Here is a 22,140-nt window from a genome sequence, read left to right on the forward strand (position 1 = left end):
CTGCTGTTTCTAAACCACTCTGGGGTGTGAAGGCTGCAGAAAGGGACTTACTCTGAATTTCTAGCTACTTGTCAGCCAGGTCAAATTTTGGTTTTACACAGAGGGAGTAAGGAGCTGGTGGGAGGACTGGGGGGAAGCTTCATCTTAGGGGTGGCATTTTGCAGAGGTGCCATCCTGTTCTTTCCCATAGCACATTTTCAAGGGATTAGCTCTAGTTTCTGGTTAAAATTATAAAATGTATTTTCTTCTTAGTTACTTATGCAATAGTGGGAGGAATATTTATTTGATGAATGGGCTGGTGCTGGCAGAAGGAAGGGAAACTGTTCAACCTTTGAAAAAATCACTATCCTTCCTCTTTTTCAAACTTACATCTCCTCAAACACAGCTGCAAGCTGCAGCACCAGGGTTTGCTGTAGGGCATTAATTTCCTAGGTTTGTAATGAACATCAAAATTATTATTCTGCATTTAGGGCATGTTTGGAATGAGCTACATTTCTGTTCAAGTGTTGATTTAAAACTGGATAAGGTAAAGATCACCTGGAATTGTGCCAGGGTAGGGCCATGGTGACTTAGCAGAGATTTCCCCTGTGCTGGGGAAATTTTGGAAATTCCCAGAGGAACTGCTTTTTAGTAATTCTGATGAATACTCTCCAGATAGGAAGCAGCCAAGCAGCTGTATTAGAATAAGGTTAGAAAGGGCATCTGAAAGTGCCTGGGGAGGATTTTGATGGGTTATGAAGAATGAGGAATACTGCAGCAATTACTAAATTAGGATTACATTTTAGAGAATCTTTTTAGACAGAGGACTTCTCAACAAGAACTTCTGTTTCCTGCCAAACTAACAAGATCTTTAGGAGGGAGGGAAAGCTTTTAGTAAGTGCTCTTGATGGGGAAAAATTTAAAAAATGGAGCTGGGGACCACTTGGAAGCTGACAATTGATTTCACTAATCGTATTAATATTTAGAAATAATTAAAGAGGCTAAGTAAACTCCAGGATCAAGTGTTTAATTGTGCCACCCTTTAGTTCAGCTTTTCAGAACTTTTTTTTTTCTTTTCCCAATACAGCTTCTGCTGTGTTTACCATGTGTGATTTTTTTTTTTTCTTGACAATTTACTCTTTGTTTTAAAGAGATGCTTTGAAGGGCAAGGGCTGTGGTTGATTTTAGGGGGAAGACAGCCTGTGGGGTTGGTCATGCTCCCATGCAGTTCTCCCATGCTCACATAAAAGCTGGAGTTTGTCCTCCTTGTACTTGACAGCCCAGGAGCTGCTGGGGTCTTGATGGGGGTGACTCAAATGAGCTCATATGCAGCAGTTAATTGGAAGCCAAGTGTGATGGGAGGTGCCAGGGGTCCTGTTTGCTTTTGAAAAAACACCAAGGATTTTGGGACTGCCCCTGCTGCAACAGAGAGAACATAGCAGTGGTGAGTTATCACATGGATGAAAGATGCTCAGGAGAAAATTAGGGCAGCAGAGCAGCTCGGAGTGAGAGAAGGAGAGAGGATGCTGTAATTGCAAATCTAATTGCAACAACATGCAAAGCTCAAACCAATACCTTCACTAAATGCTGTCATTATGTTCTCTTCTGTGCTCTAGAAAGTGATTTGGCTGTAAGTGGGGAATGGAATTCATCTCCCAAGCAAAAGCAGTTTGCTTTATAGAGAATGCATGGGTGGAATGGGTGATGTCTGAAAGTACTGGAGGGGGAAGAGGAGGATGGAGAGATCCTGTCCTGCTGCCTCTCTGCCTAACAAGTTCATTACAGGGCAGGTGTGACTGCATTTGGGTTTTCTTCTTTTTCAGTATTGTGGAGGTGTTTCCTTTCACGTGTCCATCAGATGAACAATTCTAAACTATGGCAAAACTATTTCCCTGGAAAAATATTTCTCTTCAGTCAAATCTGGGCAAGGAGTTGGTAACAGCTGCTGGTACTATTTATGTTAAAACCTGTTTTTCTTTATAATTTTATTAACTCAGTTCCTGTAGCCCCAGGCTGTCCTTCAGTCTTGGGGTCCTTTTACCTGCTGACCTTTCAGTCTGTGACATGCTCTGAACACACTGTACCTCTGGCAGTGCCCCCAGTCTTGTTGTCACACCTTGAATTTGAATGTTCCTTCCCTTCCCACATGGACACTTGCTATCCACATTCAGTCTTTGACCTTTAGATTTAGAAGGAGGAGATAACCTTTGTATCCAGGCTGAGCTGGGTGGTCACCTTCACTATGTGAAATTCAGCCTTTTGCATTTAGGGGTGTGGGGAAAAGGACCTTTTTTCCTGCCCCAACAATTCCTGATTTGCCCAAGTGAAGCTTTTAAATGCAGCTGAGCTGGGTTTATGCAGGGCTGCACTGGCCTGGGCTGGATGTGAACTGCACAGCCCAGTGATCTTCTGATACTACTTTGTCTGTGATGGCAGAATTCCCAGCAAGGAGCTGGTTTGTCCAGGCTGCTCCTGCATTTGTGTAGCAGGGGAGGTAGCAAACTTCAGCAGTGAAAGGTGGGCAGCACTGCTCAGGTTTCCTCAGAGTTCTGGCTCTTTGGGTTTATGCCAAGGGCCTGTGCTGCTTTGACCCTGTTCTGTAGCCTCATAAGCATCAAGGTTCTTCCATGCAGTCAAAAGATGAAACTCTTCATCCAGCTGCTAATCTCTGTGTGCACGCTGCAGTGTGACCAGCCACCTCCTTAAACATACCTGGCTTCTTCAGATTTTCCTTTTGTCCTCATTCTTCCTCTCCATCAGTGCCTTGAGGGGAGGCATTAGGTGCTTCTGAAACTGGGAGTGCATTAGGAATATTTCAGCCAGCAGCCCACACAAAAAGTTTTACATTTAGCTCTGAGCCCAAGCCTTGTAGCTGGGGAGCTGCTGTCAGGGAGGGGAGAAGGATCCTTCTGTTTGTCTTTCTCTGCAAATGCCTGGTTATAATTGCCAGTAGATAGAGAAGTGAGCCCAACACTGCCTGCCAGACATTAACCTCTGAAAAAATGTTTGTTACAAGCACTGAGTGTTGCAGCATCTAACAAGTGATAAGTCACATACCATTTTGAGGATATTTGCTCTCAGCCACTTTGTTCGATGTCAAATCTGTTTCATTTCTGTTGTGACAATTCTGTTCTTTCTTTGCTGAGGCTCTGGCAGGAAAAATGTCAAGTACAACACTAAATATTTTGCTGAGGAAACCCATTCAGCCATGTTGAATTAGAAGAGTGTCTCCAGGAAGAAGGCAGGCTCTGTTTTCAGTTGCCATCTGCTTGTTAGAGTGTCTGTATGTTGCTTTCCTGCAAAGGATGTGGGGTTTTATAGACACAAGAAAGTCTAATTTTTCACTTTTCACAGCAGCAACATTTACTTTATTAGAACTGTGTGTTCATCTGTGCCTTGATGCTGATGTGAAGATGATGAGCCTGCATCCATCAGAGTTGAGTTGATGGATAAAAGAACAAAGTGGGCAAAGATGCAGAAGGCTCTTGAAGCACATTCTGGGGCTTTATCCTTAAAAGTTCTTGCTGTTGTTCCTGGCAGGGTGTGTGGTCTGGGCCTTTATCCCATGTGGGAAATGGATTTGTAGAGAGTTCTCTAGGCCCATACTATTCATCTGTATGCAAACTTTGAGACAAGAAATGCTGACTCAGAAATGCCATGGAATAGGACAGGTATTGCTGAGAGAGAAATGGAGCTAGAAACAAGTTTCAAAGGATGGCCTTGCAAATAAGACTAGATACTTTGGAGAAGTGGAACTATGAAAGATGCATTGTAGTAGGACCTACAGGGGGTAGTTTAGATGATTGGCTTCAAGGCATCTACAGCATGGTGTGGCAAGAAGCTGATAGGCCAAGAAACACTTATATAGTGTTTTGTAATTAAGAAATAGTTGGCTTCTGATTGTGATGGTGTGAATTATAACATCTGTATTGTCTCACCCTTTTCATGAGACTGAAAATGGAATTGTTGCCCTGTTCTTTTTTAAGTTTAAGCCTTCTGATGTTTACATTCTTGTAATGAACTTTCTCATGCGCTTTTCTTGAAATAATTATTGTTTTACATTCTTTTCTGGAGGAGGAGAAATTTGATGGACTATTGGTTTGTCCAGTGTCATTGGAGAGGTGGCACTGTCATCCTCCAATCCACTGTCACTTTTTAAAATCTATAAATGTTGGAGTTAGAAATTAAACTGCCCTTCTTTTTACCTTAGAGATCCCAGTGTCCACATTGTTTTATTTTGTGTTGTATAGCGACATGGAATTAAAGTTTTTAAAACACCTCTCAGTTGCCCCATCTCTGGGTCAGAACAGGGAATTGTCCAACAGTCCCTGAGTGTTTTGCTGTTCCTGGTAGGGTGTGTGATCTGTGCCTTCATCCCTGCATGTTTTGCTGCCGTTCCTGGCAGGGTGTGTGTTCTGGTCCTCCATCCCTGAGTGTGTTTTGCTGTTGTTCCCGGCAGGAGCGCGATGGGATGCGGGCGATCCTGGAGTCCTACGACAGCGAGCTGACCCCGGCGGAGCACTCGCCGCAGCTGAGCCGCCGCATGCGCGAGGCCGAGGACATGGTGCAGAAGCTGCACGCTCACAACACCGAGCTGGAGGTAATAAAGCAGCATCCTGCTCTAAGCCCAGGGGTGCAGGAGTTGAGACCGCTAAGATTGAGTTGCCTGGTGACGGGATCTGCTCTCGCCGGAGCCAGATTTGCGGCGTTCGTGCTCTGAAATTCTGGGATCAATAAGAGGCACGAGTTATTGCTCTGCAACTGAGGCTGGCAGGAGCCAAGAATAATCATCTTTGGGTGTGCTGAGTGTGCTGTGCTGCACTGCATGGCTGGAGGGGCAACCACTCTCTGTGGTGAAAGGGTTGTGAAGGGGTAGCAGGTGTGGGGTCTTCTCCGTGGTGTAGTGGAAGAGATTCACTCCATCACATGTGTAATCAAGGCTCTGCTGTACACAGTGTGAGCAACTTGTGTTTGCAACAGCTTTACTTAAGGGTTCAATAAGTAAAGTATGCGTCTGCTGTAAATTCTTCACTTCTTGGGCCTGAAAAACCCCAGAACACTGGTCACTATTAAGTGCTTTTTACTAGGTTTTCTCTAAGAAAGAAAACATTCTGCCCAAAGATAGAAGTATTTCTGAAAGGAATTCTTATATTCTGTTAGTTCTCTTTTTAAAGTTTTGGAATCTGAAATGTGACTGTGGTGAGCTAAAGTTAACCTGCGCTGGCCAAATTGTTCCTCTCTTCTGTTGTGCTTAGTGGAATGGGTTTTGTGGTCATGAGTTGAAATATTTGGAATATATCTGTGATCTTAAAGCTTGGCAGTTTTATTACATCAGGCTTTACAATAGTCATAAGTATGTGAGTTTTTCTTCGTGTCTAATTCCATCATCATGTAGATTTAGGTGTTATAACTCAAGTGGAGTAGAATGGTAGAAATTGCTCATTGAGTTCATGCTCAAGTCACAGAGTGACACAGAGAACTGTCTCACTCTGCACAAAACTCTGTTTCTGGCATCTTTAAAAATGCTCTTTCCTTGTGTTGGGAGATGGGAACTTATTTCAGGCAGTACTGGCTCCAGTGATCTTTAAATCCTTAGGACAGCACAACATGGTGTAGATCAGTGTCCTGGTATAGATCCATTTCATTGCTGTTTCTCTGAAAATGAATTCTGCAAAGTTTTGGGCAACCTGGTAGAGAAGTTAGCTGGTAACACCAGCTAAAATGGAAATTTGCCTGAATTCATCTGCCTCAGAATGCTTCTCTGTTTTGTCTTTTGAACACTGTATTGCTTCCCAGCAGACAGAGCAGGATTCAATGATGCTGACATAAAGGGATAGGTGGCTATTTTATCCTGCTTCCTTAGTTGTTCCCAACAGTGGCTCTAGGTTGTTGCAGGGAGATTTTCTGAATTGTTTCCTTGAATGTATCAGGTGTGCTGTGTTGTCTTCAGGCAATAGCAAATTATCTTTTCTTCTTCAGATGAAAGCATGGAATAGTGTGGGAACCATTTGGTTCTACGCCTTTAATTATTTATAGGGAACAAACTCTAAGTTTATTTTCATGGATATGGATTAAGGGGTACGTGGAAAATTTCAGAAAGGAGATGTGTTCTCTGGAGGTTTCTTGTGTCTGATGTCAACCTCTAAAACTTTGCTAGAAGCAGGATTCAAAGACCTGATATTTTCCTCCCAAAGTACAATTTTGCACTTCAGCTTGATTGTGTTTGCCTTTCTGACTGCAGATTGGCTGCTGAATCCCATCTGTTTTGAAATTTTGGGGAAAAGTGTTTTGTTCCAGTAAAAACTTGAAAACTGGAAAGAGAAAGTGAGGTACAGGCAGGACCCCTGGTGCTTCATCATCAGGAGCAGCAGCTGTAATCAGCTGCCAGTAGATCAAAGCTGCTGAGATGGTCGATGGCAGCTATTAATAACTCCTGACTTGATGCTCTGCACCCTCCCAGCTCTGCTGAGCCTCCCCATGAGGTTTGGAAATGTTGACACCTGCATGACTCAGCTCACAAACAGAGCAAACTGCTGGGATGAGGCACCTTGGAGCCTCAGGTGTTTGAGATGTGGGAGAAACAGCCTCTGTAGGGGGTGAGGAGGGAAGGAAAAAGAAACTTGAGCATGTTTAAATCAGTGTGGCAGAAGGGTTGGAGCATCCTGGGAGCCTCTGGTGTGGATGGGCTGGGGAGGAGCACGGGAGAGCCAGGAGTGCTCAGCTGGGAGCATCCAGCAAAGCAAGCAGTGCACAGCTACTCCAGACAGAGCCTGGGGTGGCTGCAGAGAGGGGCAGTGATGGGTTTGAGCTGAAAAGGCCTGGCTGACACTTTTTGGAAGGCTGGTATGGCTGAAGTGTGGAAAACAGTCGAGATCACCAGCTAGCAGGGGATGTGCTGCTGTGGGTGCCCAGCAGACAGAGGGACACAGTCCCTGTGTGCTCCATCTCTGCTGGGGAGGCTCCAGGTATTGCTGTGGCCCAGGGGTTTCTGGGGTTTAACAAAGCCCTAGAGCACTCTGAGGGAAATGCATCCTCCTCCATTACATTTTGTGGGTTCTGCCCTTCAGCTTTGTTCATAAATCTTAACATTTGCACTATGAACCATGACTTTTTATCACAGTGTTTTCTCCTTTTTTCTTTTTTAAATTTTTTGCTACAGAGTACTGAATTTAACAAAATCTTTCTGTGTTCCCTAGAAGAGAACCCCTTAATAGTTTCTTTTTTCTTGTTTATCCTGCCTGCCTAAATCTGTTACCAGAAACACAATTTCTGACAAAACAAAGGAGGAAAAAAGGATGTTCATAACGTTTTTTTTTTTCCTTACTCTGGAAAGGGAGATTTCCCCATCCATTTCAGCAGCAGTCAGGAAGCTGTGGGGAAGATGGAGTGATAGAGATAATACAGTTAGAGAGAGGAGGAAACTGTGAGGGACTGGGAAGAAGATTTTGGGCTGAGGCAACAGCTTTTAACTCATTAAGGAATGAGGTCTCTGGTAGGTCCTCTGCTGGGAAGCTGCTGGAAAGAGCAGAGGGAATGTGAGAGGAGTGTGCAAGCTCGGGAGGGGGCTGTGTGTGAGGGTGGTGTCTGCTGGGAGGATGGAGTTAGGGCACACAGGGAGCTGTGCCCCAGCCCTTGCTGGGCTGGAGAGCTGCTGGGAGCACTGCACTGCCTGCAGCAGACATCGCCTGCATCACAGGCACCTTCCACAAACTGGGATACAGCAGGATGCTTTCATCCCAGATCATTTCAGAGGTGATGCTGCAGAAGAACCACTCCTGTCAGAGCCTGATGGGGCAGAGGACTGTAAGGCAAAGAAAGGCTGATGGGGAGCTTCTAAAATCCCCTTCAGTGATGCTGGATGAGAAAAGCTGGGTCTGTGATGCACGCACATGCAAACACATGGACATGCAGTTGCTTTCTCCACCCCAGAACTGCCCCAGCCCAATCCCCTCCTCCACAGGGCTCACGAGGCTGGGGAGGGGTTCAAGGAATCATTTTACAGAGTGTTGAATGTAAAGCACAGACAGATGCAAAGAAAAATGCAAAGAAAAATCTGAAATGGTGGCTGGAAAAGCAAGCAGGCTGTGTCAGCCCATTTCACGTGGTTAATGAAGTGTCACTCACCATCTCTTTAAAAATGTGTTTTGGAACTGGAGAGGGAATGAGTTTGTCCCTGGCCAGCCTGTTACAAATACTTTAACAGAAATGTAACTGTATTTCTATGGCAGAGTGAATTTTTGTTTTGATACTGGTCATATTAATAGTTTTCTTGACAATCTTGGTTTACTTTTACCACCTTAGCTCTCGTTGCTTTTAGTTTCAAGCTAAATATGACAAAACAAAAAGCTTCTGTGTATGCAGCAGCCACTGTGAAAAAGCTTTGATGTGGAGTTTAGTGTTTGAAAAGTTAAATCCAGCTGCACAAAAGGGAGATAATCATAAATATAACTGCATTAATAGTGATTTTATTACAACACTCCTGGCTCCATACGAAACTTTAATGAAGAGAGATTTGCAAGGAAGACTCATGCTGACACCTTCAATGGTCTCCAGCATCTTTTACACTGAGAGATTTCCCCTGTCTGTGAGCACCATATGCACTCTAATCAGTTAATTGTGAGTCTGACAGTTTCAGCACATGAAATGCCATATGTTCTGTGGTTTTATTCCATCACAGGCATTACTGGTCACCTCAAAACTCATTGAGGCCAAATATTGTCACGTTATCTGCCCCTGATAACTGCAGTGAATCTGCTGATGGTGAAACCTGGACCTTGCTGATTTTGTGGTGTGAAGTCATCAATCTGCTCCTTTCCTAGGGGATTTTACTCAGCAGCCACCCCTGTGCTTAAAGTGCTTAAATTTTACAGTGAATGCATTAAAATGTTAATTTGAGCATCTAACAGTTCTTCCTTGTCTTTCACCCAGCTTCCCCCATCAGCACTTCTCCAGGTTTTTTTTGCCTTTTTTTTTCTTCCCTTTGATCCACACTTTGTGTTTATCTTGCTCCTTTGCCACATTTCCTCTCTCCCTCAAAGGTAGATTGCTCCTTTACACAGCAGAAGGGGCTTCTGTGGTGATGGGAACTTTACAGACACGTTTCCTCCCACCTGTGCAAGGTACAGAGGAGTTTGTTTTAATTTTCACCTTTCTCCTGCCTACTTTCTCTATCTCTCTGCTGCCATCCAACCTTTTTTTGCTCAGTGACAACTTTTAGGAAGCAGTGAGATGATTACTGTGCTCACTTTGGATGTCCATAAGGAGCAAACTGGAATCACTAGAGCTTTCCTGCCACTCCAGAATGGCATATGTTGCACTTGCCCAGACTTCTGCTGTCACTGTAGCATCTCATCTGTGGCTCATGGGAGAAAACAGGCTCTCTCTAGAGATGGTGCTGAGATGCTCCACGCATCAGCTGCCACTGATTGCTGAACAGTCACAGGGCTGAACATCATCTTCTGACAAAGCAAACACCTTGTTGAAATAGCACTTTGAACCCAAAGCTTTGGCATCTCTTGGCAGACTCGAGCCTTCCCAGGAACCACTGAGGTTCTCAGCATTTGTTTTTCTTTGCTAAAGGAGAGCAGGTCAGGCCTGTGTGCTCTGGCAGTCCTGCAGAATGGATTATCTTGGATCTCTGCTCTTTCACGTGTTTCATCTTCCCTCAGACCTGAGTGACCTTATTGAGTCAGTGAGTCATTTGTTTCCTCCCCTCCCTTTTACACCTGCCAGTGGCTGTGTTTTGGGAGAACACCTGGCAAATAATCATCATATAAATGAGGAAGTCAAGTCACCAAGAGGTTTAATGATTTGTTAAAGGTGACAGTCCCTGCCCTGTGGAAGGACAGTGACTCTTAAAACTAATTGATGCTGCAGCAGATCCCGTCTCTGTGTATCTGAGACTTTTTGTTTGGTCAAACTAGATTTTAAAACTCAGTTGCTCCTAATTTTTTTGAGGAGATTGCTCATTTTGGATCTGTCCTGAAAGTCAGTAATTGATCAAGAGAAGCAGTCCGTGGCACTTCCTTACACTGGAGATATTCTGCAAAACCAGCATTGTTTTCACTACAGGGAGATTGCTGCAGCTATTTTTAGTGTATGGATGCTCTGAGAGTTTAAGAATGGCTTTAAGTCAGCAGTTTCCAGGGACCACAGCTAACTGGAAGCAACCTCCATCATTCTCAGGAATGAGAATGTCCTGTCACCAACTTGCATGGGGTGAATCATTAACTGAGACAACTTCTCTAGCCTGTGAAAAGCTGCCCTGTGGACAAGCCCTAGAAAAATACCCCCAGCTGCAAACACACCAGCAGCCTCAAGGACACTTCTACCTCTTGGCTGCACATTGAAGTGCAGAGGACAGAAAAACATTTTCCAGCTCTGCAGCTCTCGTGTTCTTCAAGTGCAGTAAGGACAGGGATAGACAATTGTCATTGCTCTCACCTCTTGCTGAAAGTCACACTTCTGGTGCAGATGCAGTCAGGGGAACTCTGCCCTTTGTTCTCTTGCTGGGTCACATCTTGACTCTGTCATGCCAAGATGTGCAGCAATGATAAATACAACCAATCAGTGCAGGGAGCTCAGGGTGGGCTCTGGCTGTCTGAGTGCTTCAAGCCTGCAGGGAGCACACCCAGCCTAGCTGAGACTGTGCTGAAATCATCATCCTGCTGTCCAGGTTTGCTGCTCAGAGGGTGTGGGAATGGTCCTCTACTCAGGCTCTAAGTACTCACTTCAACCCTGGCAGATTGCTAGGTGCCAGGAGCAGAAAGATCTTCCCTTCTTCCCAACAATGCTCCAGTTAAAATGCTCTTGGTACGAACAAATCCTCCCATAGCCTCTTCTGGTGGTGTTGTGAATAACCAAACACAAAAGAGGCTTGACCTAAGGAATTTGGATTAGCATCAGATGTCCCTGGCTGTAGGAAACATGAGCAGCAGATGAACTGTGTCTAAATTCCTACACAAGATTTAAAATTGGGTTCTTTCTCACTGATGTATTGGAAAGAGCGGATAACTGAGGTGCAGTTATGAGTCATATTTGCCACAATAGAACAGGGGAGAGCATTTCATGAGATGCTGAGAGCCTTCAAATGCTTTACACTGGAGAGCCTGCATGTCTGTGCTGAGATACAGGCTCTGCAATTAGGTGTCCTTAGGTGGAGGAGGAAGCAGGAATACATTTGAAATGGGAGCAGTGGCCCCATCCACAGCAAAGGCATGGCACAAAAGAGCTGCTTCTGTGCAGTGTGGTGCAAATCCCCTCCTGCTGCAAGGAGCAGCTGGGGAGCAGGGGCTGAACTGAGGCAGAAGCAGAGCAGGGATGGCATGTCCCTTCCCTCTGAGGCAGAAGACAGAAAAAGGCAAATTAAGTCTCTTTGGGGAATGGATTAGGAATGGATAGCTTCCAGCTTTTCAGAGGGAAGGCTTTGAAAGAGTAGAAGCATGTTCTTAATGTTGGTTTCCATCACTTGCTGCTGTAGGCAGTGTGGAGGGATGAATGGGAAGCAGTAGAGAGATTGCTGGGCAAATTTTTCTAGAACTTGCACCATTTTCCAATGTTGCTTTCCACAATTGCAGAATTGTTTGGTTTTCTGCAACATCAGAGAAATCTTCAGCATTAGGACTACTGCTTTCTGTGTTTAATTTAGAGATTTAACCTCTATGAATCTCTTCCAAGCTGGAAAGTTGTGGTGATTTGAGATAGCACTGATCTGATCCACGTGCCTTGTGCAGCTACAGCCCAGGTCACTGCTGTGCCACACATCTGCTTTGCCTTGGGCAGGAATGGTTAAAGTTTCCTAACAACTTCCAAGGGATATGGTCCCTTTCTGGAATGAGCTGATGGATCTCCTGGCTGGCAGTGCCACATCCTCCAGAGCACTTCCAGCCCACAGTTTCCTGTAGTGGGTGGTGGGTGTTTGTGTGGCTCAACCACCAGATAAATATTTTGGTACCTGACTCTGTAGGAATTGAAGAATTTGGATAAATGGGAGAATTGGCCAGGACTGATCAGTTTGTCTCCAAACTAGAAGCTGGGCTTGTCCAGGTTGTGTTTCCCAGAGGGGTCTCAGGCCAGGGCTTCTCATCTCTTGAACTCTTGGTGAATCAATCAGGCTCAGGCCAATAATGTCTCCTGTTTGTTAGAACTGCTACTTAGGCACCTCCTCACATCAATGAAAGCTTTAACAGCCCATGGAGACCGAGCAACTTTGGGGAGAAAGGAATAAATATCTCCTGAAAAAAAGTAAAAGCTAAGATTACACATCAGGATAAAGTTTTACACAGAAATTTTACCTGTTCCCTAGCTCTGAGTTGTATTAGTGAGATTAAACAGTGCTTTTCTGGGAGTCTTGAGATGTTCTCAACTTGTTGAGATTTGTTGATTTTTATAATCATTGGATTTGAATTCTGTGATTTGTAGTGCTTCATTTCAGAATAATTGCATAATCACTGCTTAATTTAAGATTTAAAGTGTGTAGTTGTAAATGTTTTCGTGTCATCTTTTAATTCATGATGATGGTGACCTGTAGGAGTGAATTATATTTTTAATTATTATTTTCTGTTTAAAAACAGAAAAAAAAATTCTGTTTAAAAAAATCCTGTAAAGATTCCAAGGGTTTCCTGTAGGGCCTCCACATAGGCTCAGCACAGTTGTGGCAACTGCATTTCTGTGGGGTCTAGCTACAGAGTTTTATTGAAATCCTGTTACCAAATAGTTTTAACATATAAACAGAAAAAATGCTTTGAGAAAACAACATCAACACAAGCTTGTTCCCATGCTCTTGTGGATCCCAACAGTCCTGCTATTTACAGTTTGCAAGGATTATAAGATCCACTTTTATGCACTTAATACTTTGGTAATTGTGGCAATTAGAACAACAGTAGTTGCTGTCTTGGTTTTCTTTTTAAAGATTGATTCTTTATTTTGGCCTTAATTACAAGGACTAGAAGAGGTGTTTCTTCAGGGAACTAATTAGTCTAAAAGGCCTGGTTCAGCTAGTGCCTGAGCAGTTTGTCGAATGGGGCCTAAATGCAAGTGCCAATTGCAGTTGTTTTGTTTCAGAACATCCATAATTGGTCACTCTCAGTACCTCTCCACCTTAGGAGTTGTGTTTGCTCCCATCTGTTCACCCAGCCTTTCACCATGGCCTGGGCTGTCCAGAGGCTGCAGCACCTCCCTTTCCTCAGCCTGGTTTGTGTTAAGGTCATGAATTTGAGCATGGCACCATTGCCAGTCCAAACTTGAACAGAATTCAAAGGAAGGTGCATAGGTTTCTCTCTTTATTTTTCTCTTTTTCTTTTTCACTCCAGTGTGACCAGCCTACTAATATTTGGATAAGGCTGGGAGCAGAGTAAGTGAAAAACCCAGCAGTTCTCACCATGCTGTGAATGAAAACTAAGCTGTTGATATAGATCTCCTCTGTCCAAGGGTGGTCCAGGTAAATTGTAAGGAACAGTTCTGCTTTCTCAGAGGCTTTGCAATTTATCTATTTGCTTTAATCAGTGTTAATGTCAAATGTGCTTTGATGGTGCTAAAAGCTTTTCAGCAAAACAAACTCGAAGTCAAGAGTTGTGGAGAAAGCCATGATCTCCCTGTAATGCAAGTTGTAACATTTTTCTTTTGGATTTTATTTATGCTGTTTAATAAAAGAGGCAGTGCTGCAGAGCACACGTGCCATGAATCCAGCTGTGGTGACAGCATCATGGCTATGAAATGCATGGCACATCGATTGACATATTGATGTGATTTATGGTTTCAATTTGTTTAAACGGCTCTAATGGCTGCAGTTTTGACAGATGTACGCTCAGATTTCTAGTTCTGTTCAAGCCCACATTAAAAACACAACTGATTCCTGGCTTAAGACATTGATTTTTATCTGTTCTGTGTTCCTGTGCCTGTGTTCCACACGTCAGATTCCCAAATGGGGTTTATGTGGCATCGACTTCACTTCTTGTCAGAAAATTGTTGAGACAGTTCATTTTCATTGAAAAGCTGATTCTTGGAAGAGTTGCTAAACCTAAATATTTTTCATTTTTAAAGGAAATCAACACAAACCTCGAAATATTATATGTTATAGTATTAATGGTGTATAAAAGCCCAATGAGATCTTCAGAAACCATGAACAGAGTAATGACTTTGTAGAGATTATTTTAAGTAGAATATCATGTGTAATGGGAGAGGATTTGAGGCTTCTTTGTATAAAGGTTACCACTGTACATTATTTATACACAAAGACATGATGAGTGTCTGTATCTGTATTAATTATTGAAGTACTTATTGAGAGCCCATAAACTCTGAACTTTTTCATAAAATCTAGGCTGTGCAGTGCAGCTGGGATCTGACCTGATGGTAGAGACCCTAAACCAGTGATCTTTGTGGCAGATATTATTGCTCAGCCCCTTGTTACCAGCCCCACCTTTGGCAACTCTCAATCTCATTAACATATGGAGGCAGAGTTCTTCACTTTCTGGTTTATTCCCTTTTACAAGAGGTCATTTAATGAGTGAAAATGCAGCCTTAGGATAGGTCAGCCCCCTGGTATCTCAGATAAAATGTGTGCTCCTTTGACCTCCATGGGTCCAGTTCCACCTTAGCAAAATGAGGTGTTGGTTTCTGAAGAGGTCTGTGACATTTGCATGAGGGAAGGTGACAGGGACAGCAACAGTGACATCTGCAGTGACAGCCCCTGTTCCTCTGGGGGGGAACACACCAGCAGTGACTGATGTTCATTAGTTATTTGCCTTGCACACATGTGGGTGTGAAGGGGCAGGAGCTCCCCACTTGCTGAAATGAGACACCCCTTCTTCAAAAAGCCTGGGCTGGGGGTACCTGGCCCCCAAAGCTGCTCCTGCTTGGAGGGGATGGATGCTGCCTTTGCTCTGAGGGGATTGCTCTGTACTGTGTGCCTAAAGATCATCTGAGTGTACCTAATTGTGTCTCAGCTGCAGCATGGCAGCCTGCAGAGCTGCTGAAAAGAGAGGAGTTGTTGGCATTATGGATGGTATTTATTTAAAGCTGCTCATTGTGCTTGGCAGAGGCTGCCTGGGGTGGGGAGGGGGGGGGCTGTGATGAGTGCAAAACTACCTATGCAGATGGATTTAATTCCTGGGAATGTGTACAGCTGTATAAAATACATGGTGAGTCTCAAATTCTTTCGACATATGTGGTACCAAACACATCCAAGCTTGTTTGAAAGTGTCAGTTAATTATTTTCATGTATTATTACTCCCAAAAGGCACAATGTAAATTCACATGTACATATATATAAGTGTTCCTAGGAAAGCATGTCTAAAGAGCTCTAAATGAGTGATTTTATGCTCTCAAAACAATAATGTCCCAGCCTAATTCTACAGGCTTTTTATTGCTTTGCTGTTTAGGTCCATTTTTGAAGACAGTGAGACCATCACAGCTGTATAGAGAAATGACATTTATCTCCCCAATGCAGTGTGACCTTCTCATTCATAAGTGGAGGCATTTCCTTTCAGGATAATGAGCACCTTTTTATTTAGGCCAGGCAGGATCCACAGTCCTTGTGCAATTCCTACAGCCCATCGACACTGTACACATTACTGCAATTATTGTGGATATTATTTTCTGCTACATTCCACTTGCTCTTTGGATTATGCTTTTTTTCTGGCCAGCAAAGGGGACAGAGAAAAGGAAAGGTCACACTCAAGTCCTCATGAATATCTGGAGGCTACTGCATGGCACAAATACAACAACTCCTACAGCAAATGTACAGTTATATAGCCTTCCTCTGTGGTCTCTTGCACCAGGGACAAAGGAGCTGCCATTGCCCTGGGTCAGGCACTTTTAGGCACAGGTAAATCTGTGTACTGTTATCTGCTAGGTTAAGAAGAAAGAAAATTGAAGCATGCAAAGAAGCTAAAAAACCCAAGTGTTGACAATTCTTATTTGTAAGTATTTGTGTGAGAGAGCTCTCTGTCATGCTCCGTGGTGCTTTTCCACCAGGAGCCTCTGGAGCAGAGCTCCCAGCCCTGAGCATCCCACTGTGCCATGGAGGAGTGGTTCTACACAGCCTGCACCTGGCAGGAGCGAATAACTGAGATTATCTTGGCATATGTCCTGACTTCTTCCCTTCCCCTGCCAAGTGGAGATCTCTCATGTTTGTATAGCACAGTTTTGCTCAACAGGCATTCAGGAGTGAGGAAACTCAAAGGTTTCTAATGGGACCATCAGGCACTTTCACCTTTTGCCTTGTCAGGCTGCATTTGCTGGAGCAAGAAGCAATTGTGAGTTGCTGGATTGCTTTCCTGAAATGAGTTGCTGTTCACTCAGAGAAGATAAATGCCCACATCTCAGAAATATCATCCTGTCTGGCATCTTTGGCAGCCTCAGCAGAAGGGCCAAGGGAAACAAATGGACCACATGTAAGATAAAATCGCAGTGCTCCCTCTGGAGTTAATTCTTTCAGCCCAAAACTGAGCAGCACTGATGGGGCAACATGTGGAAATATTCCCTTCTCTTCCTGCTGCTCAGTTCTGGGATAAACACAGGGCTTCAATCCTGGTTTCATTAACCCTCCACTTTGCCCTCTCCTGCAGGATCTTACAATGAGAATTAAACTGAGGGCTGGCAAACACAGAATATGTACCAGGCTTGTGCAGTGCAAGGATGTTCTTTACTTGCTCTGATCCTGTCTCTGCAGGGGTTTTGCTTTTACTTCTTGCAAATCCATTCCAAAATTTTATTTTTGTTTTTTAAGTAGCGCAAGATATTCACTGCTGAAGTTTAAAAATTTGGATTTCAGGCCATTTTGATAGCTTTCTCCTCCTTCCTACACAAGGAAACAATGGATTTGGAGAAAGCTGTAAATCTGTTCAGAGCTGCAGTGGGATCAGCCTCCATCTCCACAGAGGAGAAGGTTCTGAGGAGGTCCTGGCTGCTCACTGGCAAGATCTGCCATGGAGTTGCAAGGAAAATACTTTGCAGGAGTAGAGGAGGTCTTTAATGCTAGTCAGACTCCTTGGGAGGGGAAACCAGAAGATTTTCTGCTCCTTGGATTCTCTGAGAGCCTTCTTCAGTCTTGAAAGAAGGAGCATAGGATTAAGAGGAGTAATTAAAAAGATGCCAGAGAGCTGGAGATGGGATGTTGTGTGCAGTCAGACTAGCTGTGGGAGAGAGGAGGAGAGTGAGCAGACACTTGGAACAAGAGCTGTGAAATAAGCTCCAGCTATTTTGAGAAAGTGATTATTCAATATTTAAAAAGTAGATTTTTAGAGATTTCCCTGCAAATGCTTTTCAGAAACTGGATCCTCTCTGGGTGTGACTCAGATTCCTCCAGCTCTGGTGTTCATTGACACGAGTATTTTCACTTCTGTTATGATGTGGATGGCTGCTTAACTTTAATAGTTTTGAGGCCACTCCTGTTTTGGATGGCTCTTGGCACAAGAGGGCTGCAGAAACACTTCCAGTGCTTTTCTTTATGCTGCACTTCATATGTTCAATCTGATATGGAGGAAAGACTAGAAATTAGTCCAAGGTGCCCACAGAAGCTTGACTTTGCAGCTACTGATAACATAAAAGCCTTCTTCAAGTTGTGGGTGTGAGGGGACTTCCAGGGCATCCCTAGCTCCAGGTCTGTGTGCCTGTTCCCATCCCTGATCATTCACTCCTCTGGAAAACCAGAGGCAGAAATGGATTTGCACATTTCATACCTTTGAATGTCTTCATGTCTCCTTATCCCTCCTTCCCACACCCCATCTTTTTCTATTTCTTTATATTTTTACCACATTTCTTCTACCTTGTCAGCCACCTCCTTCCCAACAGACCATTAAGCAATAACAAGAGAAAACAAAAAAAACCCCTTGCTGTTTCCTTCAAGTGCCTGCCTTGCATTTGCTGCCTATTTATAGCTGATTCATTTAAACCACAGTGGCAGTCAATCAGAAATGTGGTGAATCCTTCTTTCAAGAGCATGCCAAGAAAGGATCTTTTTAGTTTTCTTGCTTTATTTATGATTTTTGCTGGAGCCTCTACAGTGAGCCTAAATTCCATTGGGATTTATTTATTTTGAATAAATTCTCAGATAAAAGTAGAATGGTTTTGTTCCTCTTCTTAGAAGTTACAGGAGCATGACCATGGTGTGCAAGGATGTTTGATTTTATTTGAGGGTATTTTACACCTTTTTTTTTCTTCCAGTTGGAATCTTGGAGGATTTTTTTACTTTTTCAGTGTAAGGAATGTCTTTGGATATAGAAGCTGTTAACCTCTGGTTTTTTTCCTTCCAGTCTTTTTCCCTTAAACTTCAGGCAAATTTTGCCTCTAATCTCTTTGTAGTACAAACCTGATGGGGTAAAATATTCTACCTGGAAATTATGACTGTCCATGTGGCCTTGCAAAGTTCATGTGTTCTTTGAGCTTTGGTTTCTGCTTTTATTGAGCAGCTTGGTGCTAATCTGCTTCAGCCCTTCATGGGTTTGTACTGGCATATCCCAAACAACGAGGCAGGAGCTGTGGGTGAGACACTTGTACTCCACAGGGGAGAGGTTGCACAAGACCCACATTAATAAACTCAGCCTGGCACATTCTGAGATGTGGAGCACTGACTGGATTTCTGAAGTGTCTGCAGGAAAGCTGGGAGCCACTGATTTGTGCAATACCTGGAAATGGAAGGGCTGCACTTCTCCTTCAAGGGGAGGAGATCTTTGGTGTGAGGAGGTCTGTGTTGGGAAAAGATACTTGGCAGTTTTCTTCTAATATTGCAAATCACTTGTAGACATGAAGGTTGTTTTGCTTTCCCAAAACAGGTTTAAAAAGAAAATACTGTTTGAAACTGGTCTCTGCATTTGCCAGAGCCTCTGCAAAAAGGTGTTAGCAGCAGTAACTGTGCTAGTTTGGGGTTTTCCCCCTTGTTTGTTCTCCCCTTACTGCCCTTTGATTTTATGCCATGATACCCTGGCAGGACAAGCAGGATGAGGCAGAGTCATCTGGAGGGCTGACTCAGAAAACAGGTATAAAATTCCAAAAGAAATTCCTGCTTGGCCTCAAACATGAATTTTCTGTGTCAAAGAGTCTGCTAACGTTGCCTTGGTGCAAATTGTACAGGAAAATGAAGGTACAGGGTAAAGAAGGACAATTATTCTGTTTGTTTTTCCATCTCACTGCCCATGATAGAATTTGATTCTATGCTCTGAACCCTCCTAGGTCAGTTGTGTTTAGAGCAGCCAGCACAGATCAGCTGTGCTAAGCACACTGACATTTGGAAATCCCTGTCTGGAAGGGGAATTGAGAAATGAGCTTCTGCTAATTATAATAGCTATGTTTAAAATGGGATGTTTGCTTTATTCAGCAAAATCCAACTATGCACCCAGACTAGAGGCTGGAAATGCTCTGGCAGCAGAGGAGACAGGTCCTCAACACACACATTGCCAGGGTGGAGGCAGGGGCAAGGCAAGCACTGCTTTGTCAGAGCAAACATTGCACAATCTTGTCCTGGGGGTGGATGTTGTTACCTAGCAACTTCCAAGAGCGTTTGAAATTTGTTGGAGCCCCTCCGAGGCTCAGGCACTCTCCCCACTGTTCTGCTGGATGCCAAAACCACTCTGGCTGTAATTTCCCAAGGCAAGGATGGTGCTGGCTGAAACCCCTCCTTGACCTTTATTTGAGCTGGGACAACCTATGCAGTAGGGCTGAGAACTAGAACAGAAACCAAACTTGATTCGAGTTAACAAAAAAAGTTTGATTTAGACACAGATCTCCACTTCTCAACGTTGTTTCCTGGCTGGCTCACAACACAAGGTTGCCCAAGGAAGTGTGCCCACATGCCTGAGAGCTCCTGTTGGGAGTGTGTATCTGCTATGTGATATCATAGCAGATATCACAGGGACAGAGCTCACAGCACCATTAAAGATGTCTTTTCTGAACTATCACCATCATCACCAGCCTTGGGCTGCTCGAAGGAAGGCACTGGTCCACTCAGGAGTGTAAGGTCAGTAAGAGTTGCTCAGTAGCCTTGTTTTAGCAGTTAAAAGATTATTAACTGTGATATTAATGGACTTGAATAAGAAAACTATAGCTGTGCCATTGATTAACTTATGATAGTTTTTGTTTCATCCAGCAGTGACCACAGATCATCTTTTTGGGCTCTCATCCATACCCCACACTCTCTTCCTCACTTTCACTTGGGGCAGAGGCTTTCCACCCATACTGCTTTTGTCTGAATTTCTATTCAGATTCTAGCTGTATTGTAAGCCTTTTGTAAACTCTCCCAAGTGCTGGTGTTCTCTCCAAAGACACTGGCCATCCACTGCTCTCTTCAGAAGCACTGACACCCTAAGGCCATGGGCTGTAGAGCCCTCTCCTTTCTCGGCAAACAGGAATATTTTCCAGGTATTCAACTGTCAGCTCAGTGGAAAGAAAATGTTGCTTTATGGTTGGTAGACTTGACAATAACTCTTTATCCCTTTAAATTAAAAGTGACACACTCACATAAATCATTATAACAGTGCTGTGTGCAAACACAGTGCCTGGGTCCAGAGGAGTTATGAGATGACAGTGAATTGGGGTGAATACCCTTATTCTTGACTTTGAGAAGTGCAGTGACAATGAATCACTCCTGGTGATGAGATGCAGCAGTGCTGACTCATCGGGCTGAAATTAGAAGGGTTTTTTTAGGTAGAGCTGTAATTCCACCATTTTTTCTGATGAATGGATAAGAGTGAACATTTCTGATGGCTAATTTACAGATTTCATGAATTAGATGTGGGTTTCTTTCCCTCTAGCTATCACACCTAGTTGGAGGTAACTTGGTGGGGAGAGCTTGGATCCAGGGAGGTTGTCCTGGCAAAAATGCACAGGAAGGAGTTGACAGTTTAATAGATGCTGGGTGTCACATTGCCACCACTTCTCATTTTTGAGATTTCCTTTTTCTGGATTTGGTGAGTACTGATGTTTGCTTTCAGCAAGAGAAGGCTTTGGAGCCTGAATTAATTCTGCTAATAACTAAGGGATGAAAACAAAGTAAATAAATGAGCTGGGTTTAAAATTTCACCAGAAAATTAAACAAATGCACAAACATTTGTTCCCCTCTACTTCAACCAGCTTCTTATTGCATCTAATGGCAAGGGATTCTGTTCCCATTAGCTGCTGTGTCTTCTGTTTGTCTCTCACTCAGCTCCCCAACTCCAGGAGTGTTAATACAACATTGTGCTCACCAGATCCCAGAATTGATTACAGTACCTGTTTTTAGATCACCTAAACAGGGATGAATTACCAGATTCCCAGATGTGCTTCATCTCTTTCAGGATTGGGTGCTGGTAGCCCTTCATTTCACCTTTAGAGATTTGACTACAGCACTGTGAAATTAATACTCCTTAGTGTCCTCCAGATACTTCGCATTTCTTTACCCATTTGCTATTTCCCTGTGTAGTGGGCTGGTACTCCTTAATGGTTTTGAGTTGCACTAATATATTAATCTGTTTTACTCCTGGCAAGAGATTTGCAGCTGACCCTCAATACACAGATTTATCTTTCTGCTGTTGGGTTAAAACTTTTGGTGAGGAGCAGCAAAAGAGAAGGGACTTCCTGCTACATCTTCACATTCAGCTGCTTCTCTGAGGCCTCAAAGAGAATGTTAGTGGCAGAGGCTTCTCTGGTGGGTGTTCCAGTGATGGGGAATGACTCCTTAGGAGAGTCCATCAGCATCCCACAGTCACTTGTGTGTGTCCTGGAGATGCTGTGCTGGCCGACTGCATCATGCTGGAAGCAATTGGCTTGGCAGAGTTTCATCACTCAGGCTGCCCTTTGCTGTTGAGGAAGCAGCTGCAAAATCACATTTTTTGTTTGGCACTGTATTCTCTCCCCAGGGGACTGCAGCACCATTTGATTAGGATGGGGGGAAGGAGACCTATTACAAAAGTTGATTGTTCCCAGCAGAGCTGTACTAATCTTTTGGTCTCCGTGCTCCTTCTTAGCAAGGTGCTGAATAAAAACATCAAGGGAAAACAGCAGGAGAGAGGAGTCTCTGGGGTGTAGCCCCACAGCCTCACCTCACCCTCAGCTGCAGTAAAACAACAAATGAACGTTCTTGTTTTGAGACAGTTTTGCAAAACTAAGGTGGTTTTGTTACCTGAGCCCACTATTTTCCTGCCTTATTTTTAACTGTTTCAGCCTGGCACAGGGCTGTCCAATCTCTAGGGA

The 22,140-nt window shown here is 43.8% G+C and overlaps 1 protein-coding gene across 4 annotated transcripts in view; it reads left to right on the top strand.

Annotated features, from left to right (window-relative positions):
- MAD1L1 (mitotic arrest deficient 1 like 1) overlaps nt 1–22,140 on the top strand; it is a 352,753-nt gene that overhangs the window by 139,623 nt on the left and 190,990 nt on the right. For all 4 annotated transcript variants that reach the window (XM_005420353.3, XM_031056543.1, XM_031056546.1 and 1 more), the window contains one exon: nt 4,439–4,579. In XM_005420353.3, the coding sequence (XP_005420410.1) occupies nt 4,439–4,579 (141 nt within the window). The remainder of the gene's footprint in view (nt 1–4,438; nt 4,580–22,140) is intronic.

The sequence above is a fragment of the Geospiza fortis genome, unplaced genomic scaffold (genome assembly GCF_000277835.1).
Source record: "Geospiza fortis unplaced genomic scaffold, GeoFor_1.0 scaffold237, whole genome shotgun sequence".
NCBI lineage: Eukaryota > Metazoa > Chordata > Aves > Passeriformes > Thraupidae > Geospiza > Geospiza fortis.